Below are 27715 nucleotides of genomic sequence, written 5' to 3'. Positions count from 1 at the left end.
TGGCCTTTGCAACACATTTTCTGGAATCTTCATAAAGTAGGTACTGAGCCCCTCACGTAGATGAGACCCCGAAACTCAGCAGTTAGATGACTCGCCCGAGGCCAGAGATGGGCTTTTTTGTGGCAGATGCCTCTCTCTTCTTGGGGTTCTTAGTTCAATCCAGTGTAGACGACCCACCAGCCTCTGGGTCCCCCAAAGTAGAGCCAAGGACATTGTCTTGTTCACGTCATAATTTTCTTAGAGCAGATAAGTGTTTACCTTGTTTTCTTTTTCATTTGTGAGTTATTTAGGCATCCAGAAAAGGTACTAACATAGTATGAAAAATTCTCATTCATCAGTTTCCAAATGTTATTTTTTTATATTCGCATCATTTTTTTTCTCTTTATAAACATTGTAATTTGCTAACTACTTCAGAGTAACTTGCAGATATGTTAAGTCTTTGCTCTTAAATACTTCAGTGTGTATTCCCTTGAAAAAAGGACATGCTCCTATCTAATGACAGCCCAGTGATCAGAATCAGGACGTTAACACAGTCCACCTTACTGACTTTCTCCAGCCACCCTGTCAATGTCCTTTGTAACAAAAGGAAAAAGAAGTCTGGTTCAGGATCCAGTCTAGGTTGTGTGCGTGTTCAGCCTCAGAGTGAAGACACCTAAGTTGACTTTTTCTTCCTTCTCAATGTAAAAAATGAAACTCTAATGCTGAAGCCCCAGGAGGCTCCTTGACTTTTCCTGACTGGATGGAGCCCAGGGGACCCGAAGGGGCTCGGGGACAAATTCACAGTCAGACTTTTGAGGATTCTGTGGTCTCTCATTTCTAACTCTTCACTTCTAACCTCTGCAACCTAATGGGCTCTTCCCAAGACTCTTCCACTGGTGAGCATGAGCTTGAACCATTTTATTATTCCTAAAATCAATCCCTTAGACCTTTCTTTAGGACTGGTTTCTAGAAAACTTGTATTTCCCCACCTGATTTTCACTGGTTCTCTGGTGGTTTTCAGGGCTTGGAGGGAGAACACTCAGTGATGAAATTTCAGATGTGGTGACCACAGTTGGAAATGGAAACTCCTTGGGAGGAGGGGAGAATGAGCAGTGTCCCTGATATATATAGTATTAGCACCTGCGTGCCTTCTCAGCTGTGCCCCTCACCCCACACATTTGTCAGTCCTTCCTTCCTGTCAGCCATTTTATTTTTATTTTTTATTTTTTTAAAAAAGATTTATTTATTTATTTATACAAGCACTGGGTACAGTCAGAAGTGCAGTGAGGGTGAGAGAATCCACCAGAGCGGGGAGCAAGAACAGGCAGACTGACGGAGGACACTGCTGAGGGGAGCAGCGGGCAGCAGGAGAGGTCTACGCGCCATGTGGGACCCTCGCCAGCAGCCGGGGATGAAACTGGTGCTGCAGAGGCTGCGGGCAGCTTTGCAGCCCAGCGCTCAACTGCTGTGCCACCAAGGGAGGCCCCTGTCAGCCATTTTAAATCATGGAACTTGACTAAAGGTTGGAGACTAGGGAGCATGAAGCATCAGTGGTTATTTTATTTTTCAAACAAACACCTCACACATTACTGAACTAACCTAACTTTTCCCTAAAACTTGTTCAAATAAGTAGTAGTATATTTTCAGCATCTACGGCAAGATGCTAATGATCTCATTACAGCATAAATACAATTAATTGCTGTCTCGTGCCATTCCTCGGTCCTTCAGGGTCTTCTCCTGGAGTGGTACCAGTTTTATTCCAAATCCATTGGAAAAAGGAGTGATTGTCCTTTTGTTTCTTGGTCACGGGATCACGTGATCCTGAAAGGCTTCTGAGCAGAGATGGCTAGGAGCACAATCAACCTCACACAGTGCCCTGGTGGGGAGTTAGAAAACCACAGTGGTTATTTCGTTTCCTTGGCTTCTTAGCTCTTTCAATAGTTATGTTCCATATGACACAGAACCTTAAGTTTTATAACACTCTGCATGTATCTTTTAAATCTTGTTGGGGAAAACAAAAAATTCACTTGCTGCATTCAAAACATCATAGCTGCCTACTGTTAAAACAGAATTCCAGAATCTCAAGTTAGTGAAATAAGAGCGTGGGGTATCACAACAAGATTCATTTGTTTAAAATAGCAGGGCTCTTGGTGCTGATAGCAGCTATCGCCTGACTCCCAGCGATGAAAACATAATGGTTATATCTAAGAAGTGCCCTGCTGACTTGATGGAAATCAAGATCTCATTAAAGTGGAAGTCAGTCAGGGTTCCCTTTAAATGTTTAGTGGGCAGGGAGGTCTAGACTCCCCACAGCATACCACCTATCCTTTGTTGCTGCTGAAAGTCTCTTTGTTTTCTGACCCTTACAACTGGGTGGTGGTTGTTTTTTTTTCCCTGCTGCCTTTTTGCTGGATCAAAAATTAATTTGCGGTCTTGTAGCATTTCATCTCCTGCAGCATTTATTTCATTGTATCTGTTAGGGAATATGTTTTTGGAGCATATGCCTACCACTGTTGTTCCCTAATGCTTATTTAGTTTCAAGCACATTGAACAATTGAACTGAAATCTGAAAATTACTTTAGTATCCATCTGCTTCTCACCTGTACTTTTTGGCCTCCTACACTGATACCTGATGTTATTTCTAAGATACAGTGGATTGTGAATACACAGCACATACACGAGAAAATAAGAAACCAAAACCAAAACAAAACAAAAAAACAAAACAAAACCCACAGTGGGCAGAAATGCTTCCTTTAACTTGTTTCTGGAGATGTTTGTAATGACAACTAAAGTAACTTGACTTTTTGGCCAAGGCTTGTACGATGCAGTCCTCTTCTGTTTCCGGTGACTACTAAATCTGTTGGAAATGTTTGATGTAGGCAAATCATTGGGGTGAGGGGTGTAGGATCAGAGGGTATTTGTTTTCCTCAGTCTGGATGCCTACTTCTACATGTTTGTCAATAATACAGGGGGGACCATCCTCAGAATTGGCAAGGGCCAGGCTCCTTGGGATTCTGGCCTATGGATGGGTTAATAGTGTGGGCAAGAAATTGAACCTTTAAAGTGATTTTGGGGCACAGTACTATGTACTGTGTTGTCTAGCATTGGGGTTAGTTTTTTACTTATAGGCCTTTATCCAGGTCATGGTCAAGGCAGACATGTGCAAACAGACAAGCACTTTAGAGTCAGGTAAGAGCTGGGTGTTGGCAAAGAGTGATTGGTGTAAGCCACATTGAGAAAGAAAACTGGACTAAGGGCTGTTTGCATGAGGACAGCAGAGCCTCGGGGAATTGCAGTGGGCAAGACATGTCCTTCGGCATAAATGAGAGCAAAAGATCAAGCGATACATGATTGAAGTGAAGAGAACCAGAGCAGGTTTAGAGTGCTTTTCTTAACTTGTCCTTCCAATCACTTTTTCATTCTCTTACGCAATTTGCGGGGAATGTCAGTTCCTAACCCAGTTGTATTGGTCCTCCTATTTTGCAATTTGGCAAAAAGTGTCCAATAGGTGAAATTGCTATGTGGACCCTTCACGGCTTTCCTGCTAGGTGTCTTCTTCCTTCTGCTGTGCTTAACATTTTTACAAAGATGCTTTCAGACCCCAGTGCACATCACCTGTCCACCACTGAGACTCCCTATACTTGGTACCACATTCAAAACAAGCCCCCTTAAGTCCACCATCACCTAAAATTGGACCGATTTTAAGTTGGTCTCCTTATATAGGGAGGTGCAAGTCATTCTTGACCTATAAATGTTTAATTTGGAAAATACTTGGCATCATTCTAAGTCTTTATTTCAGAAAACATCCTGGGATGGCACGGGCCCAAGTCACATTCCACAGAACAGCTGAAAAATGGGACATTTGGCTCTTTGCCATCAGCCAGTGCCAACATAACCTGGGCAATCTTACCAAACTCCGCCGAAGACGAGCAAACCTTACCGCCAGAGCCAGAGGTAAGCCAGCAGTCTTCTCGTAGCTCTTCTGTGGCTTGTGTTATCGCTTGTTCAGATATACAGTAATTATATTTGTAACTTGCTCATCTCTGTTTTAAGAGGAGACAAATTATAAACTGGAGCACAGCTCTGTGCACACCCGGCACTTCTCTTCTTGTGTCTGGCAGCTGCTGTGGGTGAATTGTAACCCTACCAATGAAGACTCTCCTATTCTCCTTGAAATGGGAGTCATTTTCACTTCAAGTGGGAGAAATCCTAGCACACCCATTAAAATGATGCCTATTGACATGATGGGAGCAGTTACAATATATTATGGCTCCCCTGAATAATGGCTTCTTCATGTGGTTTGTGCTGACATAACTCCTGCCTCACACGCTCGATCCTGCATGCTACAGACCCGGGTCAGGGGCCGCGGGGCAGTGGCTGAGACTCTGGGCACTGCACTGCAGCCAGGTCCAGGTTGCAGGGGACACCTGCCCTGCCCGGTCAGGGAGGGGGCTGCCCCTGCAGATCCTGACATCAGCCAGGCCTCCCGCAGTCTCTCAGGACTCTGTCTCCTGCCCACACGACTTTCCTGACTGTGCCTCTGAGTGGCAGCTGGAAGGAAGCCAAATGCAGCCTTTTCCTTTGTCAATTTTTCTTTGTGTCATGAGTGAGTTTTCGTTTTTTCTTTTGATGTACTTGTCCCGTCAACATGATCTTGTGACCTGAGCTGAGACCTCCTTCAACCATCTGTTGTTAGAGGTTGTTCTTAATTTTAATTGAAATCACTTTAGTCTGAAATTGTGGAATGCTCATAAAATCTGTTTTGTGAGGTTGAAATCCCTAGGGCAGCTTCTTTGATCAAATGGCTTGGGTTATGAATGGAAACTTTCCTCCATGCTTTATGTGATGATAGTCTCTGGCGGTGACTGGGTAGCTCAGCACCGATAGGGACAGTATCAGTCTGTCTGCAGATATTTCACTAGCATCTGTAAGGTGCCTCTGCTGGGTATGAATCTGAGAGGAGATGTGAATGTCTGAAAGGCCATTGCCTCTGCCTATATAATGAATTTCAGGTTGAAAGCATTTGCAGCTAATGTGTAGGTGAATTGGAAGGTAAGTTGAAAACAAAGGGGATAATAGGAGCCCCAGTGTCCTATTGTTCTTCCAAGGGATAGGGTGGGACAGCTTTCAGAGATGGGTGCTTAGCTGCTCATACAATCCCTTTCACTCTTCACTCCCTTGGAAAAGAATCTTTGGGGGGTTCATATGGTGATAAGCATATTTAAAGTTTTGCTCTAGAGAGAAATTGAGAAGTAAGTTATTAGATCTTTAGTAATATTTTTGTAGATGCTCATTCCCAGCAGCATTCTAGGGCAAAACCTAACAAAGGTTATAGCCTAATAAGCTTAGCTGTTAGGGTGATAAGTGGTGTTCTTCCTCATCCTGTGAATCCATTTTAGTGTATTTTCTGCTTTTCCCCATAGAGGTTCCTTAAATCCTGAAGTTTGAGAGGCCAGATCTGTTCTTTTTGCCAAATTGTTGCCCATTTGCTTTATTAGTAGTATTGGTAAAAGCAGGTAGTTGTCCATAAGAAGTAGACTTGGTGGTGGGAATTTTATGGGGATTACACCTGAGAAGAGAAATTAAACATTGTACAAAAATGAACAATGATGTAAAATATACATATGTTTAACTATATTTAATAATAATAAAAAAAATTAGCTCCGTGGGGTCAACATTTGAAAAAGACTGTGAAGGAGACCTAAGGAGAACTGTTTCCTTCATTTAGGAGCAATCACTAACCCCCGGTTGTCACATTTGCCCTTATTTCTTTGGGGAGAGCAATCTTTGGTATCATTTGATAATTCCTTATATAGTGAGGGACTTTCAGCGTGTGATGGTGTTTTGATGGTTTTCTGAGAAGGTAGCAGTAGCGTTTTCTGCAGAGACTCCCCTCATTTTTTCAGTGACAACTGTGGTAGGTGATTCTTGTGACCCAAACAAGCTATTTTTATTTTAGGCCATTTTGCTTTGTCACATTTTTCTATCTTTTAAGAATTGAGGAAGCCAGCAACATCCACCCAGTAGTTTTCCTGTCAGAAAAAGGAAAATGTTTCCTTTGTTCCTCTTTTGTACAGTTGGAAGAAATCACCCAAGATGGATTAAAGTGCAGTTCCTAAGGGCTAAAAATTCCTTACAAAATTCCCTTTGACATAGAGAATATAGGTTACTGTGTGAGTGATTGTTGGGAGCTAATTTTAAGAATTATGGTTATTGTGGTACTTTAGCTATGTAAACTTATTTTCTTATGTTTTATTGTTTAGATGACGTTAGGTCTTTCAGAGCTATAATCAGGGTGTAAAAGGTACTTCCCGCCCAGGTGTGTGTTTTTTTTTTGTTTTTTGTTTTTTGTTTTTATCCCACCAGGCAGTTTACTCACTCCCTTCTCATCAGATGCTGACCAGGGTGTCCTACAGTCTAACTCAGTGCTGACACTGCGTGGAGGTGGTGTTAGATCCCTCAGGTTGGAGGACTCAGTCCCACGGACTGTGAGCTAGTCCTGTCCCTGCACTTCAGACACCTGTCCAAGTCTGTTCTTCTCACCTACCAATTTTAGATTGAAGGTTCCTATGCCCCTCTCCTTGGGTTTGATTAATTTGCTGGAGTGACTCACAGAATTCAGAGAAACATTTACCAGTTTATTATAAAAGAATATAATTCAACAACAGATGGAGGAGACGCGGAGGAAGATAATGGGGAAAGGGACATGAAGCTTCCGCATGCTTCCAGGACCCCTCTCCCAGCACCTCTACCTGTTCAGCAACCTAGAAGCTCTCCAAAAGCTGTTCTTTTGGGTTTTTGTAGAGGTTTCACTGCCTGGCTACCCTTGATTAAACCTTTGCCCATTGGTGATTAAACCCAGTCTCCAGCCTGAGTTCTGTGAGTGGGAGTGAAAGTTCTAATCCTCTGTCACAACTGGCCCTTCCTTAAATACCTGGGGACTTTCCCAAATCACATAACAAAAGACAACTCTTTCTCTCTTTTCCTAGGAAATTCCAAGGATGTTAGGAGCTTTGTGCAAGAAATGGGAGTGAAAACCAAATATATATTTTTTATTATTAATCACAGTGTCACACTCCCCTCTTCTAGCTCTGGCTTGCCATAAAATAACTTACAGCTACCTAGAAAAATAATGCATTTTCAAACTTAATCTATTTAATTCTCAGCCAAATAAAACTTAAAGACCAGTAAGTATTTAATTACATGAGTTAGAACTGTGGCTGGCAGTGTTATCAAATACAATGATTTTAAAATTTTTATTGTACTGGGGCTAGATTTAAGTAAACGTAAACGTGGAGTAGTCTTCCATAATGAAATGAGTTATAATCTTGGTTTTACCCCTTTGTAGAATAATTTTTCAACTCTAACAGCTTTTGAAATTTAAGCTTATGCTGTCTTCATTGAAGACTACCTTGTTTTAGGACAGGAAGCATAATGATTGGGGACGCACTGTGAACCTTCATTCCACCCTCCTGACTGAACACCTCACTAACACCTTATGTCGCAGACATTCTTACTGCTAGGTCTCTTAAGTGCACAACAGGTTTCATAAATGCAATTGTGTGAGATGTGGAAATCTAAGCTGGAGACCAAGGTCATTATGCTGATGCTGCTAGCGGGAAAGACCTTGGAGGTATTTGGCGGCAGTGCAGTGGCCTCATTGTTCTAGGGCCTTCACCCCTACCTGCACAGGTGTGTGAAGCTGTGTTTGTGGCAGTAGCAGCAGCTCCCCAACTTTTGGGCTATGCATACCTACCTTGCAGTGGTGTTTCTTTGAATTCGAAAGTCTAGAGGGGACTTTTGTTCCCCCAGACCTTGTAGTGATTCTGTAAACACCAAATTCCCATCAAGTGCTGCCTTTCTGAGTGAAGTAGCTGGAGTGATTTCTGTTCTCTGCTCTGCATGGTGACTTGTCTGCCTGTTGTAATAGAAACACAGAGAGCAACAGGAGACCATCCTGAATGACAGTGCTCACGTGTGACCACAATAGCCCACCTTTCTGGAGGAAGCACTGAGGGACAAAGCCTTAATTTTTCTTGAGGTAAAATTTTATTAAAGTAAATTTAATAAATAATATTTACCCTTTAAAATGCAATTTTATCAGTTTTTAATAAATCAAAGTATAGAAGAGTTGCAGAAGGTATCCAGATCCCTTGTGTCCTTTATGGTCAACTCCTTCCTCTAGTCTTTGGCAACTGCCCCCATAGTTTTGCGTTGTCCAGAATGTCATATAAATAAAATCCTGCTGTGTGGAGCGTTTTTCATCTGGCTTCTTTTGTTTAGCATAATGCATTTGAGATTCATCCATGCTGTGTTTATCAGGAGTTCACGCCTTGGTGGTGTTGATTAGTTTGTTCCCATTGGAGTTTATTCATTGACCAGTTTGAAAACATCCTCGAATTCCCCCATAGATAAAATAGAAAAAGAAAAGTACTTGGAAATATTGTTAATCATTTGAAATAAATATTTGGTGCCCAGACACCTACTGCTGGCCTGGAGGGTTAAGACGGAGAATCAGCACTATCCCCCTCCGCTGGAGACCCTAAGCCCACGTCTCGAGAGCATGCTGTCAGCCCCTGTTAACCCGAGCTGATTGCTCCATTAGAGGCTTTGCCTGGTTGGTTTTCTAAATTGCAGTGGCAACAATGCTATCAAGTGATCACACCCTGTAGGTCCCCCAAACCTGGCAGGTTTTAGAAGGACACCCCATAATGTCTCTAAGTGCTGAACACTAAATCAGTACAAAAATTTGCCCAATAGACTTCAGTTAGAAAACAGCAGAGTTGAATTTTCAAGTAAGCATGTCCTATATCTCCCCACTTTCCCAAGGGAGGAAAATTGTTTTACAAATAAAGGAAGGGGACGGATAGAAAAGATTCAGCTGAATTTTGCCTCAAGAATTTTCATGCCCTTGGTTGAATTGTCATTTTAGTAGTGAACTTTTGAACCACTTAAAGCATATAAAAATATCAATTTGAAATCCTCCAGACACTCAAATTGAGGCCTAGCCAGTATAATCCCCTCAGTCTATTTTTATTATCTCTTTATTCTTGATCACCATGATACACAAGTTATCCAGGTAGTTCTTTACCGAGTGTGTAAATCAGGGATGGGATGGTGATAGATTTTTTTGAAAGAAGGTAATATGCAATATGTTATTTTCATCCATTATATATTTTTAACATAAAATTTCAAATGCATAGGTTTGTTTAAAGTATTAGACACGTATTTCTTTGTTGTCAGTCATTTCACCAAGGAGTGATATAGTTATCACTGACTTACAATTATTCAAAATCACTTTATTGAATTGTTTTTACAGTAATCATCAGTTACCCTCCATGACTTTGGAAGACATGAATCAAAGGGTTCTCAAGACTTAGAGAATCCAAACTTGGTTTTCTATTAGCAAGGCAGAAGAGGGGAACAGCCTTTGGGCAGTAACAAGTAGCGTTAGCGAGACCCCCAAACCTCCCCAAGAACATGCAGTATTTATCTTCAGCTTCCTTAAGACTTCTAATCTGACAATTTTATCTTATAGGCCAGATTCCTCTAGGCTAGCTCCCCATCTCTAATTCTTCTTTAAATATTCTAAAATATTTAGGAAAGCACATAGTAGACACTATGTATCTGATGAACAAGTGGATGTGGATGGTAAGGTACACTTGTACGGTTCCTGACTAAAGGACATGCTCCTCCCTTTTCCTCATCTCTATCCCTTGCTCTTCCCTGGGTGTTCTGGAAGTAAATTTAACCTGTTGGGGAATGTATGAGTTACACAAGCTGTTGTGAAGAAAAGACTCATTAATGGCCAGTATGTGGACCTCTCAAGGCAAAAGACTTGCCTTCTAATGGTCCATTTCTAGTCATTGGCTTTGACTCTAGTAGATACAAGTCGCGATGCATATGTGTGGGACTTCTATCATAATCTCTTAGAAGCTCCACTAGGACAGCCATCTTGGATCTAACACTGTCAGAATGATAGTGACTTGAGGATCTTGATTTTTTTTTTTTACCTGGCTATTACTCTGGAGGGAAAGTAGACCTTCATCCATTAGGCAAAAGTAGATGACATGCTTCCTGCCTGTGAGTCCATCAGTATTATTAAAAATTGGAAGGGTCCAGGTTGTTACTTGTGCTTGGAAATACAGTGCTCCTGCATGAATTTGTGTCCCAGTGTGCTATGACAGTAATTATCTCCTGCTCAGTTATTTATTCACCAAACATTAACTGAGCTATACTGTGTACTGAGCATTGACTGGAGGATTCCTTATTTAACAGATCTTCATAACCTAGCACAATGAACTGACTTGTGTCCCTCCCCAAGTTCGTATGTTGAAGCCCTGACCTCTGATGTGACTGTTTCTGGAAGGCAGGCCTTTAGGTAATTATGGTTAAATGAGGTCCTAAGAATAGGGTGCTTTTCCAGTAAGACTGCAGTCTTACAAAAAGAGGAAGAGAGAAATAGCACTCTCTCTCTCTCTTTCTCTCTTTTTGCTTTGTGAAGATACAGCAAGAAGGTGGCTGTCTGAAAACCAGCAAGAGAGATCTCATTAGAACCTGATCATGATGACAAATCTCAGATGTCCAGCCTCTGGAACCGTGAGAAAACAAATTCCTATTGTTTAAACCACATAGCCTATGGTGTTTTATTCTGGACAAAGCTTTCACAGTTGTTGTGATTATTTTGATATCTGAGATTAGAAGTAAGAGAAATGGTAGTTAAGCAGTGATATTTCCAGATTGGGATGCCAAGACTGTGTAGGTCCCAGTGGTGTGTTGCTGCAGGTCTGCCTGTGGCCCTTAGCAATTAAGTCAGCCATCTGTGAGGTGGCAGGCCGTGTGAAGATGTGTTTCTGTGGTTCTCTAATCTGCTATTGTCTTTGTACCTCCCACTGCTAAGAGCTCCTTTCTGTCTTGCAAAGTAAGGATTTTTCTGCCTTCCTTTCTTTCTTTTTTTTAAAAATTTATTTATGTATACAAGAGCTGGGGTACAGGCCAGAGGTGCGTGGGATGAGAGGATTCACCAGAGACAGAGTGGGGAACAGAACAGGCAGATTGACCGAAGTACACTGCTGAGGGGAGCAGCGGGCGAGACAGGGGAGGTCTGCTGTGCCATGTGGGTAGCTCTCTGGCCAGGGATTGAACTCTTGCTGCAGTGGCTGAGGATATATTCATAGGTTGCGTCTTAACCCCTGCGCCACCAGCGAGGCCCTGCCCTCCTTTCTTAATAGGTCAACAGCCAACATAACCATCATGTACTAAGACTTATGTGTGTGTTTCAAGGGCTCTTGAACTGGTTTCCGGCAGCGCCATTGTGCTCTCCTATCACACGGCATCATGGCCGAGTCTCCCATGTCATGCTGGGCGCTCAGTTCAGTTCATGCTGCTCTTTCCATCTCATTTCTGTTCTACTTCCTCATTCCTTTTTGTGGGTGACAATAAGTTTCTCTTTTCTTGACTGGGTGTTGGTTTTATAAAAGAGGTGGACTAATGGGAGGAGGTCCCAAATAATAAGGGCCAGAGGGTGTGTTCTTTTAATGGGTTTCAGCACTGGAATAAGCTAGTCTTTGGGTGTAGCCTTAGGAGCGGTCACCCTCTCCCTTCCCTGCCCCCCTGCCACCAGTCCAGCTTTGTGACATAAACACCTGCCAGAGTGTTGGGGAGGTATTCACCTTGGATTCACCAGTTGTGACCTGGAGTCATATGAAAAATACCAACACCAAGCAGTGTAGTCTCTCCTATACCCCAGAAGTACTCAAAGGATTAAATGCTTTCAAACTGGTGAATGAAAAGGGCTTAAAACACTCCAGAGTTTAGTATGTTTCTTCTTCCTTCTTTTCTCTTTGCCTTCCTGTCATTCCTGTTACCGTGAAGGGGGAGGGTCATATTTATTTGAACCAGAGGTGAAGAGATTGTAGATATGGGGTTGTTTGGGGTATTTATTGCCATCCTATAAATGGCCCCAAATTTCACAACTCCCTCCATTTTCCCCCTTACCTGCCTAGTCCTGTGAAATTATACCAGTAGAAATGAGCTTTTCACCATCTGGCTGGCTTACATTTTTATTTGCCCGCGATGAATAACTGTTCTCAAGGTGATTTATATGCTGTCTCAGATGATGTTCACTTTCCAAAGATAGAAAGTCAATGCTCAGAGATTTATGGTCTTGAGGAAAGAATGATATGGAAGAAAAGAGTAAAATCTTTTCTCACATACACTTTGGGCTTTGCCTGAATTAATCAATGAGTTCTTGTATCCCTTTTGCAGTCAGAATTGAGTTTTGTTAGATGGATTATGGTGCTGTGTCATGCAGGGGCTTACTGTGTGCTAAATCATAATTGTAAATTAAAAATTTTTCTGTAATGATAGGTGCAAGCAGCTAGGCAAAGTGTACTTATATATAAACAGGCAGGTCAACCAAAATACTGCTTGTGTGTGTGTGTATGTGTGTATGTACAAAACAGAGAAGTAGAGATTAGAGGTGCACCCTGTGGTATAGGACTCAAACAACCACTTGTCTAACACGTGAAGTTTATTCAGCAGCAGCTGTCTGCCTGCCTGCCCCAGTCACCCGGGCCATGCTCTCCTTGCCTTACAGATGTTGGAGCAGCTGGGGCTATGAGGGTGGGCTCTGTGAGGTGACGACTACAGTCAGGTGTTGTGACTGCCCTTGTCTTCCTTCTCTGGTGACAATGTGCTCCCATCAATCTCCTGAAGCCTTGGTCCCTTTATTGTGTTACTCACCACCCACACCCAGCTAAGAGGACCCAGGGCTATCCCTAAGTCACATGTGAGAATCTTTATTGACTGTGATGATCCCCACAAATGACCTCATCATGAATAAGTATGAGAAGAGTGGTGGAAATGCAGCTGTATAAGGGAAAAAGAAACATAACTTTTTTGGAAATTAAACACAATTTGAACAAAGTCTCAATTCTGAAAATCATGAAAGTATTCAACTTACTCAAATCTCTCTTCACTTTTTCCTCCATATTATCATAATTTTGCTTTCCTCTAAAAAGAATAAGACATTATATAACTTTTTCTTTCTTTTTTTAAAGATTTATTTATTTATGCATACACGAACTGGGGTGTAGGCCAGAGGTGTGGAGGGGGAGTGAGAGGATTCACCAGAGACAGAGTGGGGAGCAGAGCAGGTGGATCTCCTGAAATACATTACTGAGGGGAGCAGTGGGTAAGACAGGAGAGGTCTGCTGTGTCATGAGGGGGCCAGGGATCGAACTCATGCCGCAGTGGCTAGTGATAGCCTGATAGTGCTGAGACTTTAACTGCTGCGCCACCAGGGAGGCCCAACTTTGTTTCTTAAAGCTATTTTATTTATTTTTAAAGATTTATTTATTTATGCATATTAGAGCTGGGGTACAGGCCAGACATGCATGGGATGAGAGGATTCACCAGAGACAGAGTGGGGAACAGAACAGGCAGATTGACCAAAGTACCCTGCTGAGGGGAGCAGCGGGCAAATCAGGAGAGGTCTGCTGTGCCATGTGGGTAGCTCTCTGGCCAGCCGGGGATTGAACTCGTGCTGCAGAGGCTGCGGATAGCTTCATAGGTTGGGTCTTACCCCTTGAGCCACCAGGGAGGCCCTCTTTAAGCTATTTTAAATGAATATTGCAAGAGTGTCAAATCTCAAATCATTTAATCCTTAGCGTGAATTTCAAAGAGCTTGTAGGTTACTCAGGAAATAAGCCTACACTGATGGATCATAGTATTTTTTTGGGAAATGTGTTTCAGAACCCAAATATCTTCTTTTAATACCTTGTGTACTAAAATACAGGGCCAGTTTATAGTTCTGACTTAAAAATATATAACTCGGGGAGAAAACAGCTCTCTTGGGAAATGCAAAGTTTTCTCATAGGTGACTAATCCCACTTCTGTGTACTAAATTGAGAAAAGAAATAGAGATAAGAGGAAAGGACTATTTTTATGTGGACCTGTCTTCTCCAATTCCATTAGAGTGAAGTTTTTAGAGCCAAAATCTTTATTTAGAATGGAATCCTATGTACAAATTCCCATGATGGAGCAGTGTCTGCCTATTTTAGGTATTGCTCTAAGATCAGTGCTTCTCAACCAGGTGAGGGGAGACTGTGAGCCCTGCTCCCAGGAAGGATGGACTTAAAGACAGTTACTTCCTGAGCCTTCACGGAAAGCCCTCATTGATATTAGAGTGCCCCCCTCAAAGGCAAGCTTTCGGTTCATACCCTTTGAGAATGAAGATCCCTTGAAGAAGCGATTGATAGATGTAAGATATAAAATAGTAACAAAAATGGGAGAGCGTGTTTTAGATAATTTAATTCTTAATGTGAGTTAAAATGTTTTCATAAATCCCAGGGATGTGTCATAAAGAAGTATGGTTAAATGGCTGCAGTTTTGGAATCCTAGGAATTATGTTAGTTTTCTCTTCAGTGCTTTGGGGCAGACTACATATCAGTTTAAGTGTCCATGATAAGAGTAAGATTCTTTTTTTTTTTAATAGTTTTTTTTTTTTAATAGAGGCATGTTTTATTTATTTATTTTATTTGTTTGTTTGTTTGTTTGTTTATACAAGCACTGGGTACAGCCAGAAGCGCGGGAGGGTGAGAGAATTCACCAGAGCCAGAGCGGGGAGCAGAACAGGCAGAAGGACCGAGGTACACTGCTGAGGGGAGCAGCGGGTGGCAGGAGAGGTCTGCGCGCCATGTGGGACCCTCCTCCGGTGGCTGGGGAGCAGCCGGGGATCAAAGCCGGGGATCGAACCGGCACCGCAGAGGCCACGGGCAGCTTCGCAACCCAGCGCTCAACCGCTGCACCACTGGGGAGGCCCGAGTAAGATTCTTAAGGCTTGTGAATTGTCAATGGTCATGAGCATAGTAATTTTCTGATGGAAATAGTGCAGAATTATATAAGATCATATTTTTTTAGTGTGCAGCTCAGTGTCTGGCACATAGTAGGTACTCAGTCGTAAGTCCTTATTAGAATATTTTTAGTCTTACCGATGTTGTAAGCAGTATGTATATTGAGGAACCCCTAAATTTATCTGTTGTTACGGGTTCCTTAAGTGAGATTCATTTCTCTCTTGATGGTCTTTCAAAAGAGTTGTCTGGGTCTAAATTGTTGTGACAAAGTAATTTCTATTAGTGATGACACATGGTTTACAAAGGGTTTTCATTAATGACGTACTCAATTAGAGAGTCTCCAGATGTAGCTATTTTTATAATCAAGGCAGTTCTTTTGCTGGTTGTCTGATCTGGGTTCTCTCTGAAGAAGTTCCGAAATCAGCCAGCCAGGTGGCATAAGGTGAGATACCCAGGTGGGCTGATTTTAACAGCATATTCCAGTTTTGCCTACCAGAGGAAGTCTGGCATATAGAGAAATAAAGGAAATATAGGTTGTATTTGTTTCCTGTTGCTGCTGTAAGAAATTGCTACAGGGCCTCCCCGGTGGCGCAGCGGTTGAGCGCTGGGTTGCGAGGCTGCCCGCAGCCTCTGCAGCACCGGTTCGATCCCTGGCTGCAACCTGGCCACTGGAGGAGGGTCCCACATGGCGCGCAGACCTCTCCTGCCGCCCGCTGCTCCCCTCAGCAGTGTACTTCGGTCCTTCTGCCTGACCTGCTCCCCGCTCTGGCTCTGGAGAATTCTCTCACCCTCTCCTGCTTCTGACTGTACCCAGTGCTTGTATAAATAAAATAAATAAATAGATCTTAAAAAAAAAAAAGAAATTGCTACAATTTTACAAGAGCATAAAATAACCCGTTTGTAATCCTAAACCCTGTAGTCTAGAAATCTAATGCAGATCTCTGCACTAAAACAGAGGTGTTGATAAGACTTCTTTCCTTTCTAGAGGTACTGGGGAAAATAGTTTTCTTGATTTTTTTTTCCAGCTTCCAGAGGCGACCTGCATTCCTTGGCTTGTGGCCCTCTTCTTCCATGTTCTGGGCCAGGAACCCTGGTGTCTCTTTGACCCTGCTTTCATAGTCACACTTTCCTGTGACTTGGCTCTGCTGCCTCCTCTTCCACCTCTGGCACCTTGTGGTTACATTAGGTCCACCTTGATAATCTTTAATCATCTCCTATTTGAAGATCAGCTGATTAGCAACCTCAACTACAAATATGCAACCTTCATTCCCCCATGGGCTTGTAATCTAACCTGGTGGCAGTCCTGGGGAATAGGACTTGGACGTATTTGGGCCATTATGCAGGCTATCACTGCTGGTAAGTTGGTTGGCATTCACTGACTACATTAGATGTACCAGGGAAATAGGACATCAAACTCTGGCTTGAAATAGAATGAGTCATTAAATTGCTCCCTTTGAGGAAAGCAGTCAACTCAGCTGGGTGCATTATTGGCAGAAAAGTAACTGACTTTGTATTTTGTACACGGTGAAACCTTTCAGATTTGCTTTCCCCCAGTCTACCCCTGTACATCACTAAGTCCTCTCCTTTCACTGCCTCCCAAGGGCCTCAGCATTAAAGCAGACAGGAAACCATGAAGTCATCTTTGGCAGTTTATACAATTGATACCTGGCAGTGGGAAGAGGAAGACTTGAAAAATCATTGTTTTAAAAAAAATTCATGGGCCTCCCGGGTGCCGCAGGTAGTTGAGTGCAGCGCTGTGAAGCTGTCTGCAGTCTCTGCAGTGCCTGTTCAATCCCTGCCGGCCATGGAGATACCCACACGGCTAGCAGACCTCTCCTGTCTCGTCTACTGCTCCCCTCAGCAGTGTATTTCAGTCAGTCTGCCTGTTCTGTTCCCTGCCCTGTCTCTGGTGAATCCTCTCACCCTCCGCATCTCTGGCCTGTACCCCAGCTCTTGTATGCATAAGTAGATAAATCTTTTAAAAAACAAAAATGAAACAATTAAAGACAGAAGTTAAAATTTTTTTGTTTGGGGGCCTCCCTGGTGGCGCAGCGGGTTGAGCGCAGCACTGTGAAGCTGTCCACAGCCTCTGCAGTGCGGGTTCAATTCCTGGCCAGCCAGGGAGAGTCCCACATGGCGCAGCAGACCTTTCCTGTTGCACCCGCTGCTCCCCTCAGCAGTGTATTCGGTCATCTGCCTGTTCTGCTCCCCGCCCTGTCTTTGGTGAATCCTCTCACCCTCCAGCGCCTCTGGCTTGTACCCCAGCTCTTACATAAAAATAAATCTTTAAAAAAATTTTTTTGTTTGTTTCAAAGACATAGGATTGTGTGTGTCGTGATAAAGTATCCAGTTAAACTTGTGTGAGGAGTGTGATTCATGATCATGTTTTTTGAATGGGATGAAGACTCACTGTTCAAGAGTACAATATCCTGTCAAAATCTCTAGCCAAGTGTTAGAGAACCCAGTCGCCATAGGCTATTTAATTCTGGAAAAATGGATCTTCTGTGCATCAGAATGCGCTATAATCACAAAAACACAAATTTAGTATTTAGAAGCATGTAAGTGCTACCTGAGTCCATTTATGCCTTAAAATTCACTATCTTTTGGGCTAAATAATAATCCTACAATTCTGATCACTAATAGTCCTCACCACAAAGTGCTCATGTTACCTGGGGTGATGATAGCGCTCTCAGATTTCCCCTTGAAGTTCTCATCATATGAAGTGTTTGAGAGCAGGACAAAGCAGAGTATGATAATGTGACAGTTTTTAAAGTAGAAGACATAGTTAGCCTCATTTGAATTTTATGGCAGTGAATGATATTTAAAAAAAATATGAAATTGCTACAGCTGCCCTCTTAGATCCTGAGTATCAGTTCACATTTGAATAAAAGCACAGGGAAACTTTCTTACAATATCCTCTGTCACAGTGGCTAGAAAAATGGATGTATAATGCAAATTAAAAAGCAGATAAAATGCCTATTATTTGAGCCAAAAGTCACTGCATGGGATTTTAGAGATTGTAGCTTTAATGGAGCATTTATTAGTGCTTCCTCATCATAGATTTAAGAGCAGGGTGGTTTTGTTTTTGTGTTTTTTTTTTTTTCTCCTGAAGAACACTGGAGCCTGTTTTCTTCCATTGCTCTCCTCTTGGTTTGTTAATATTTCCAGAAATTGGGGCATAGTAGACATATGTCTGAGCCATTCTTCAGAAAAGCAGAAAGTCTAAAATTGCCTAACTTTGGGTTGTTCTAAAATTCCTAGCAATTGATATGTTTGAAGTACTAAATCATTGCATTTTATGTCAGTCCAGAGGGCGTAATCCAGAAACTACCCCTTGAAGCGCAAAAAAAAAAAAAAAAAAGTGCATTTGCCTGGTTTTGACTCTTGAAGGCTGGGTGGGATACAACTGCATATTGATGTGTGCCCAGTACATGAATGTGTGTTCTGCATGGCGCGCCGGAGTGAACACTCTCTGCAGAAGAGTTCTTAATGCACTTTGCTTTATCCATTATTTATGATGCAGACCCTTTTAGCCTGCAAAGAAGAGTAAATGCCTCTTGCTTTTAATGACGTGTAAATCAAAACTATTCTGTGGTTAGCAGTGCCACTGGTTATTTCCTTTGGGTTATTATACCCTCCCCAGATTTCCACTGGAGAATCAGGAATTTTCAGGTAAGAGGCATACATGATTAAAACAGATAAAATTCAATGTCAGCGTTTAATGGCCTCCTGGTGTGTCCACTTAGGCAAATCATTCTCTTCGAAGTTGATAGTTTTTCAATTGTTTTAGGGCCAGCAAGTAAGGTTTCCAGAACCTGCTCTAATGTTGAGCAATACTGTTTCCTTCTTCAGCTTGTGCTTACACAAGTTTTTGAGCAAAGTGATGTCCCTATCTCTGTTAGCTGTCCCTGGCATCTAAGGCAGTGCCTCGTCGACACCCGCACACTCGGGAAGGGGTTAGAGAATCAGGAGGGACCAGAAACATCTCCTGCTGTGTATTCCCTGGGTGCCAGGCCCCCTGAATGCCTGTACTTTCTGCTCTGTACTTCTCAGATGGGTACGCCAGCCACGTCCCCTGAAGGGCTTGGTAGAACATAGTTGGGGGTAGGGAGGGAATAGAGCTGTTCAGTGGGCAAAAAAGTTTCAATTTTGCACAGGAGGCCTAGGAATCTGTTACATGGCAATGTAAATATAACTAACACTACTGATAAGACACTTAAAAATTGTTAAGGATATAAAAAAATGCCATCCGATCTAGTAATACATTTATCACAATTCGCAGAACTGTACCTTGCATCATAGAAAAAATTTGCTTCAATTAAAAAAATGAAAGCTAAAAACAAACATACATTACACAGTTCTGGGCCCCCAGCTCCAGAGTTTCCATGGTAAAGTCCGGGATGAAGCCCTGGTCTGCATTTCTGTCAAGTTCCCGGAGATGCTGAGGCTGCAGGTCCAGGGACCACACATTAAGTAGATCTGATTAGTGTTTCTCCCTGCTGTCTCTCTGCAGACCCTTGTTGCTTGGCATTCTTTTGTCTGTCCCTCCCTTAGAGTACAAACCCACAGTTATGCATAATTGTAGAAAAAGCAAGGCAATCCAGCAATTAGTGGCATCAAGCAAGTCTGAAAGAATCACTAACGTGGTGCCATCGACTTTGTCTCATCATGTTTACTTTCTGAATAAAGGCATTTGCAGAAGCAGAAGCAATCCATCACCCACACAAAGCATAAAGCAGTAATAATTTAAACTATGGATGTAGCAAGCCAGAATTCTATTTTTAGTGTGCCATCAGCGGTTGCGAGAGAAGCAAATCATACATAGAATTGCTTTGCATATTTAGCACACAATTATTTTATTACTATTGGCTACCCACGGACAGCATTCCTTCATTTTGTTCCTGAGGCAAAGGTGTTTGTAAAGCTTGCTTCACAATTTCATTAGAAATTGTGGATTTCAAAATGACCTGTCTTGCTGAGCTTTATAGTACCACGAAGTTAAGAAAAGCTGGATATGGCAGTGATGTGGGGGTGACTTGGGGACTTATCAGGGGCTTTAGGGCTCTTGATCTGGGGCCCTCAGAACCTGCCTCAAGGCTCGGGTGCTGTTTTTGCAGCGAAATACAAATGGTGGGAGCAGTAGAAATGAATGGGGATGATATTAAAATACAGGGCAGTATTGTCCAGAAGATCACAAAAGCATTTTCCTTCTATACCGATCGACAAGGTAGCCACTCACCACGTGTGTCCTCTGAGCACTTAAAATGCGGCTAGTGCCATCGAGGAACTGAATCCTAAAGTTCACTTACTTTTAATTCATTTAATAGCTACAGAGGACTGGTGGCTACTTTGTGGGATGCTGTCTGGGCTGGAGGAAGTTTAGGTGAGGAGCAGGAGAGAATATGAAAAAGGGGTCTGGACGAGGACAGCTGGGCAGAGTGAGTGGATCGTTTTCTCTGGGCAAGTGGGTGTTGGGGAAGAATGTTCTGGTGGTGTGATGCAAGACAAAGTCTCACAGGAGGAGTCCAGAGCAGAAAGATATTCTGGGAAGTGTTGGGATCATACATTTATGTGTCTGCAGTCTAGGGTGCGATAGCAGAGATGAGGGAAGGAAGGGAGTGGGGACCAGGTGGGTGTCTGGAGGCTGGGGTGCAGGGAGGTGTCTGAAGCTGCAGGCTTCAAGCCTGAGTGAAGAGGATGGTGATAAAACACAGAACTCAGGGTGCAGTTGGAGGTTTTTTTTTTTAGGTGAATGTGGGTCACTGAGCGGGGGCGAGAGGGTAAGATATAATAGTTTTTCTCCCCATTCAGTGTTACCTGCCTGTATAAGGCTTAGCTGTTTTGTATTGCCTGTGATTTATTAAGCTTTACCTGTAGGTATTTTTGGCCAGTATTGCTTCTGGCTCCACCTGCCACCATCACAGCTCGCTTCTTTTTTTTTATGTCCTTGCCACTTAATATAAGGCTTCTCTCATGATTCCTGTGCCCCCATCGCAGCTCACACTTTGACCTTCTCTAAGTGGGGACCAAAAATGAAACCATCATGGTGGCAGATCCAGGCGGACTGAGGCCATTCCTCTGCCATCCGGCACTAATGTATCTACCTTTGAGCATTGCATGTCTGTTGACTGAATACAGGTAAAAGAAGGACATAGAATGTTTTACCTGCACTATCCCAGTAACCTTTACTGCAGGAATCTTCCAGGATGGTCCTAGTGCTCATCGCCCTTGTCTACAGACATACTGTTGCTTAATCATTCATTCTCTTGGGACTTGGGTAATATTCTTCAGCTTTTTAAAAATCATCCATTGTTCCTCATTTCCATGGGGAGAACCTGAGCATGATTTCATTTCTCACTCAACTAAAATGTCAGTAGCAGGTGGTATTTTTGTTGATAGACACAACAATGAACAAAAAGAGCCCTGATTCCTGTACGCTCACATTCCACTGGGGGAGGTGATAAATCCGTGTATGGTAGAGTTGAGCGCCATCAGTGCTGGGAGGAGTAGAGCTGGGGAAGGAGTGAACGGTGATGGCTAGAGGTGGGCAGTGGTGCCAGCTCAGGTGATGGTCAGGTGATCTTTGAGTAGAGATCTGAGTCAGGCATGCACAGATCTAGAGGAAGAAGAGTGATGGCAGGTGCGCCCTGAGGCAGGTGTGGACTTCATATGTTCCAGCAACAGAGGGTGTCAGGTACTGACCGAGCAGGCTGAACAAGGGTTGTGGTGTGGTGGGAAAGAATATGAGAGTAATGGAGCAAGATCATAGAAGGCCTCTAAGGCTGCAGTAAGGACTTCGAGATTTCTTCTGAATGGAGTGGGGAGGTTTTGAGTTATGGGCATTACATGATCTGCTAAATGATTTGAGATGCCTTCTGGCTGCTGTGAGGACACAGAGACTGGAGAAGGAGTCGAGAAGGACTGATGGGGAGCTGTTGCAGTAATTTCGTGAGGCATGACCGTGGCTTGTGCCATTGTGGTGAGGATGTGAGAAACAGATTCTGAGTGTCATTTGCAGGATTTGCTGTGCGATATAGGGGTAGAGCAGGAGCAAGAGAGTGAAGTTAAGGATGGTGCCAAGGCTTTTGGCTTGAGTGATTGGAAAAATAAGGTTGGCATTTACTGACATGGAGAGGATCTCATCTTGGAGGTGTAAATCAAAAGGTCTGTTTTCTATACTATGCCTCTTAAATAGTGTATTAGTTTTCTGTTGCTGTTGTAACAAACTTGCAGAATGACTTGTTTAAAACATCATGAATTTACTACCGTAGAGTTCTGTAGGTCAGAAGTTTAGTGCCATTCTCATTAGACTAAAATCTCGCTGGGTATTGGCAGGGCTGAGTTCCTTTATGGAGGCAAGGAGACAGTCTGCTTCCTGCCTTTCCAGCTTCCAGAGGCTGCCTGCATTCTTTGCTTGTAGACCCTTCATTTTTAGAGCCAGCCATGGTCTGTCTCTGGTTATCCTTCCATAGGCACATATTCTTCTGACCACAGCCAAAAAGGATTCTCTAATTTTAGAAATTAGGGTGATTCTATTGGATTCACCTGGATAATCCAGAATACTCTCCCATCACAAGGCTCTTAAGCACATCTGTAAAGTCTCTTGTGTCATTCAAAGTAACATATTCCCTGGCCTCAAGGATTTGGACATGGATGCCTTGGGGAGCCTGTTATTGTGCCTACACAGATAGCTAAAGGGGAGATGTTGGGTAGACAGTTGGAATTCAGGGGAGATGAGCTGGACTTGAGATACACACTTTGAAGTTATTGGTGTATAAATTGTTCAAAGCCGTGGTGTCATACGGGCTCTCCAAGCCTAGTCATAGGATCAAGGCCATGTACCAGCTGCGCCCACCTTGCGAGACTCCCTCCCATTGCCTCATTTCTTCAGTGGGCTGTTCCCTGACTGTTCCGAGTGCTGCTGTTTGGTGAGACCCAGCCCAGGGTCCATCTCCTCTGCACAAGCCTCTCAGGCCACCCAGGTTACAACCTTCCTTCTGACCTGTTGTTTGAGTTGCTTCAGGTGTCCTCTATTTTTTATTTAAATGTTGTTAATAGCAGCTTTATTGAGAGCCAATTCACATGCCGTACACTTCACCCATCTAAGGTGTACCACTCAGTGAGTTTTCATATATTCTCGAATGCATGTTGCATCACCACAGTTTTAGAGCATTTTCACCGTTTCAATAGCATCTCAAAATAAACCCTGTTCTACCCTTCATTCTCCCCATCCACCAGCCCCTGCCAACTGCTGATCTACTTTGTGTCTCTAGATTTGCCTGTTCTGAATGTTTCACAGTAATGGAATCAGAGAATATGTGGTCTTTTTAGGACTGCCCTTTGAATTTGTAAATCTGGATTTGGGCCTGGCACAAATTCTCCTCATTTCTCTAGTTGTATTTATTCATTTTTTAATTTTTTATTGAGCACCTCTTGTGCAACCAAACTTTGTGTGGGGATTCTTGAAATGAAAACCTGAATTAGACAAGTTTTTTGTCATCAGAGTTTGAATTAGGATAAGCTGAGACCACATAGCCACACCCTCCGCTCCTGAGGCCGGGGTGATGGATCACAGCTGTCCTCGCCCTGATGGTCATTTGGCTTCTAAGTCCAGATCACCCAGGCCCTACGCAGCCAACCTTAAATAGTCAGTGTTCCTTTTCCAAAAGAGTTTTGACTATCCTGTTCCTGTGGGAAGGAGCATGAGCAACAGCAGCAATAAAATTTGAAAAATGTGCTTGATCTTGTACAGAGTACTCAGTGTCCCCTGCTAAGGAGGCAGCGTCGTCTCTGTTCCTGCGGTCGGGCTTGAAGTAAGGCTCCAGTGCCGAGTTGAAATTACTGGTGAGATCAGGGCTACGAGAAAGAGTGAGCCATGCATTCCTCCTCGAGCAGAGGACAAGCTTGTTGAATGCAGAGGCCAGGTCTTAACCATCCTTACATTGTCAGTGTCAACTGTGGCTCTTTGCAAATTGTGGCACTCAGGGTGGGCTGGGATGATCACTCTCTGAGGTCTGCTGCCAGCTTTCCACACACCTTACCCACCTTTATGTCCGATGTGCCTTAAACCATTGCTCTCCTTCTTCCCAGAGGCCAGGAAGGTAAGAGAGGGTCTCAAGGGCATCTTTTCACTACCTTTCCTGGCCTCTAAAGAACTTGGGTAGCTCTGAATAACAGGCTCACTGCTCTGTCATCTCTGACCCCAGGTGGTCTTCCGGGCTGATCGACAGCTTGCCCTCTCTGACTCTACGACAGCTTGTCCTTGCTGCTTTGCGTTAGTCCCATGTGGTTCCCAGGTCTGCATGAGGCACTTGGCCCGGTTTTTTGTTTTTAACCCTTCCTGGCACAGGTGATGCTACCTTATGGCCTGGGTCTTCCAGATCCAGTGTCCTGCTTTCTGGGAAGGCCTAGTAGAAGAGCTTGGGCATCTCATACAGCTTCCATAAAGCTATTACTGGGGGTGGGGTGAGGGGTTGTGGTGGGGGGTGGCTAGAAGGAAGTAGAAGCCGTGGCTTCTAGAACATCATGCCCTTGGGTTCTACCATGTACCCCACGGGAAAGCTGAATGGGGCCATGGCTTCTAGAACATCATGCCCTTGGGTTTCACCATGTACCCCACGGGAAAGCTGAGTGGGGCCATTCACTAAGCATTTCCTGTGCCCAGCACTGATGTTTTCTGGGTCTCATTGTCTTTGGGCCTCTCGGTCCCCTAAGGTGTGGGTGGCACAGTCTCCCTTTCGTAGGTGAGAAGACGGAACCTGACAGGTGGAAGGTAGAGGCTTCAGGATTGAGATCCTGGTTGGTGCTGTGGGGCGAGCTCAGTGCTCTCCCTCAGTGCTTCACTGCCTCCCAGGACTGTGGTGATCGCCTTCTGCCTCTGCAGCCTCCTTTTCCACTCAGGACTTTTATCCTGCTGCTAATGAGCTTCCCTTAGGTTTGGAAAGGTGACCTGTGCTGCTGCCCCAATACCAGAATGAGGGCTGCCCCTGCACCCCCAGAGCTGTCCTTCCAGGGAGTCTTGCTGAGCTCTTGACCACTTTGTTCAGTGATGGGTTTGGTTTGAAAGGTCTGGGCTTCGGCTCACGGAGAGTGTTGTAGGGCAGCGGGCAGCGCCTGGTGCTAAGCCCTCTCCGTCACAGGCTGCTGCTGGCGGGTCCCAAGGGCGTGTCTGGCGGCCCCCCCACTCCCGCATGCGGGTGGTCAGCTCGCGGCCCAGCACAATCGCTGCCTCCTTGCCCTTTGCTGCTGCTGCTTCCTTTTCCATTTTTTTGGTACTTTCCTTAGGTTTTTCTTTGCCCCTTCTCAATTCCTATTTTCTTGTTCATTTGAAAAAGGTTTCCAAGCAGATTTGTGGAAATTAGAAAGGGGCAGTGGCTGCTCTTGCCCACAAAAGCTTCCCTTGGATGTTCGTCAGGGACGTTGAGTCTTCCGGGTGCCCTTTGCTCCTGACTGTCGCGGCTGATGGCGAATGCCCCCCACAGCCTCCCCTCCCCGGAGCCGCTTCCTTCTCCCTTCCAGGGTGTGTTTTATTTAAAATTAACCTTTCTGCAGGTCGGCCCCTTTGCTCAGGAAGAGCATCTGTCCTTCCAGTCTATGAGAGCCAAGTGTGGTAAATGTGTGTGTATGTGTGGTTAGCGCAAGGAAGCCAGCGCGTCCACTGCGAGGCGGCAGAAGGATTGTGATGTCAGTGGCGACCAACTCAGCATCTCCAAAATGGCAGCTGGGACCAGCCTGCTGTGTGGACATGCTTGGACCTGAATCTGTTGAGGATAAGAGCCAACTTCTCAACATCGAGGACTCCCTACTACACTGACCTCGTTGTACCTACCTCCAGATGGCAAGATAAGGTACCCTAAATCCAGTGGTGGTCTTCACGGCACAGGGGGTCGCCTGGCTTTGGATGTGGCCCCCCATAGAGGCTGGTACATGTGAGGTGCCTTCAGCAGCTGCCCTGCAGCAGGGCCCCGGGCCGTCAGCTGTGCAGGACGCCCCCCGAAGACATGTGTCCGACATCAAGTTCTTTGGCATGACAGCTGGCCGGTGGAGGACGACCATCCATTCAACTGAGGGACACCCCACCCAACCAAGATGGCCTACTTCTGGCGAATCAGAGACAGGCATGCAAGAGATGCTTCAGGAGGAGAAACCCCACCTGTGCTAAGTGTGGGAAGGACAGTAGGTCATCCGAAGCGGCCGCTTTTACGTTCCTATGACAAATCTTTATGTCTGTGTGTGTCCTCAGGGGAAATACTTCTCCCAAGCCTTGCACTTGGGCGTCATGCAATATACATTTCTTACTGGGGGATGAGTGACAAAAATGCCAAGTGGAATTTCATGGCCATCTGGCCATCTTTGTATGCCCCAGGTTTTTGCTGATATTATTAGTTTATGTACAAGATGGACTGGACCTTCCAGTGCAGCTATGCCAGTTTCCGTGACCTCGGGCTGTCAGACGGGGCTTCTTAGGATGTAAAACAATGGCTAATGTGATGATACGCTATGAAGATCAAGTGATAATTGTGATGATTTGGCTAAATATACCTGTACACATTTAAGTTAAAAAAAAAAATGACTAGAGATAGAAGGGGTAATGACGAGAGAGAAAGCCTCGGTCTTATGGCTTCCCTAAATGCCATCAACAGTGATACCGTTATCACTAGATCGGGAAAAAAACTGGTCTAGTAAGTTGATCCCAGGGCATTTGTACCTGTAGATGCTTCCGCGGCTCCTTGCTTTTCTTCCTGTGGTCACTGATTGTTATTCATCCCCTTTGTTCTGCGTTTACCTGCTCTTCCAGTCTCCCGCCCTCTAAACTTTCCATGTCTCAACTTGACACGCTTAATTTTTCTGGAAACTCATTTTTTTGGTAAATCAACTTCTGTTGGCTCTTGTGCCTGGTGTCCAAGCATGCACTTGCCCTGGTGGCCATTATTACATGTTGTTGCATGTCCTGTGTAGTTGTTGGAATTGTGAAGTGAGTCACATTGGATATGTCATCCCCTAGTTACTCCTTTGCCCTGCCGCTGTCTATCATGGCGTTCCTCATATTGGAAAGTATGAGGCTGGTGCTTTGGGCTTCTCCCCCACTGCCCATATCAGTATCAGATATTTATTCTTTTGGACATGATGGGTATCCCCACTTTACTGTAAAGGCAATGTCTGGATGTCTTTCGGTCCTTGTCATTCAATACCAAGGTCAGTTCACCCCAGTGCCTCTGTGCCAAGGTGACAGTGTGGGGGCGAGGTGCCAGGCTTTAAAAATGATTGCAATATGCTGACCGCTGGAAGGGAAGCTGGTGTTCATTCTCCGCTGGCTTTATTTTCTGTCCATGGTCGGGCAGATTTTCAGGATCGTTGCAGATTACTTGAACTCGGTGGGCTATGTTTTTCATAATGTAGATTTTGTCTACTTCTGTAGAATACCTATTCTAGGATGCTTATTTGCTTGGGCAAAAGATGTCTGTAGGATCCCACCCTAATCCTTGCAGAAGCAGACCCTGTCACCTGCGTGTTTGTGATTTAGGGGCTCTGACATGGAAGAGCTCCCTGTACAAGACTGTGAACCCACAAGCTCTTTTAAAAAAAGATTGGGTGGTGAGCCGTCATATGCCTCTCTCCTATCAGCTTGAATCCAAGGATTCGGCCTTCTGAATCAAGGCACTAGGTTATTTGACATTTACAAGTAAAAGGGACATTAACAGATCAAGCTGCTTATATGGGTCCCAGCTCTGGGCGGGACAGAGTTAAGAAAAGCCATGTCACTGTGAAGATGGGTTGGATGTCCACACTCTGGGGAAGGCAAAGCAGGAGTGGGGTGCTGGGAAGGGGAGTAGGCTGAGGGGCGTGGGTGGAGTTAAGCCTGTGACAGGCCAATGGACTCT

General features: G+C 44.2%; 1 protein-coding gene and 1 long non-coding RNA gene across 6 annotated transcripts in view; one reads left to right on the top strand and one right to left on the bottom strand.

The window, feature by feature from the left end:
- OSBPL10 (oxysterol binding protein like 10) overlaps positions 1–27715 on the top strand; it is a 232954-nt gene that overhangs the window by 177740 nt on the left and 27499 nt on the right. For all 5 annotated transcript variants that reach the window (XM_054692912.1, XM_037525654.2, XM_037525666.2 and 2 more), the window contains one exon: positions 3779–3933. In XM_054692912.1, the coding sequence (XP_054548887.1) occupies positions 3779–3933 (155 nt within the window). The remainder of the gene's footprint in view (positions 1–3778; positions 3934–27715) is intronic.
- On the bottom strand, positions 5512–26740 carry LOC129145434 (uncharacterized). Its single transcript, XR_008550978.1, has 3 exons — positions 26542–26740; positions 7736–7897; positions 5512–5548 (listed from the first exon to the last, which is right to left on the bottom strand). It is a non-coding gene; the product is annotated as an uncharacterized LOC129145434 (long non-coding RNA).

Source organism: Talpa occidentalis, unplaced genomic scaffold (genome assembly GCF_014898055.3).
Source record: "Talpa occidentalis isolate TD23 unplaced genomic scaffold, MPIMG_talOcc4v2.1 talOcc4.10, whole genome shotgun sequence".
NCBI classification, from domain to species: Eukaryota; Metazoa; Chordata; class Mammalia; order Eulipotyphla; family Talpidae; genus Talpa; species Talpa occidentalis.
This window is presented reverse-complemented; position numbering and strand designations above follow the sequence as displayed.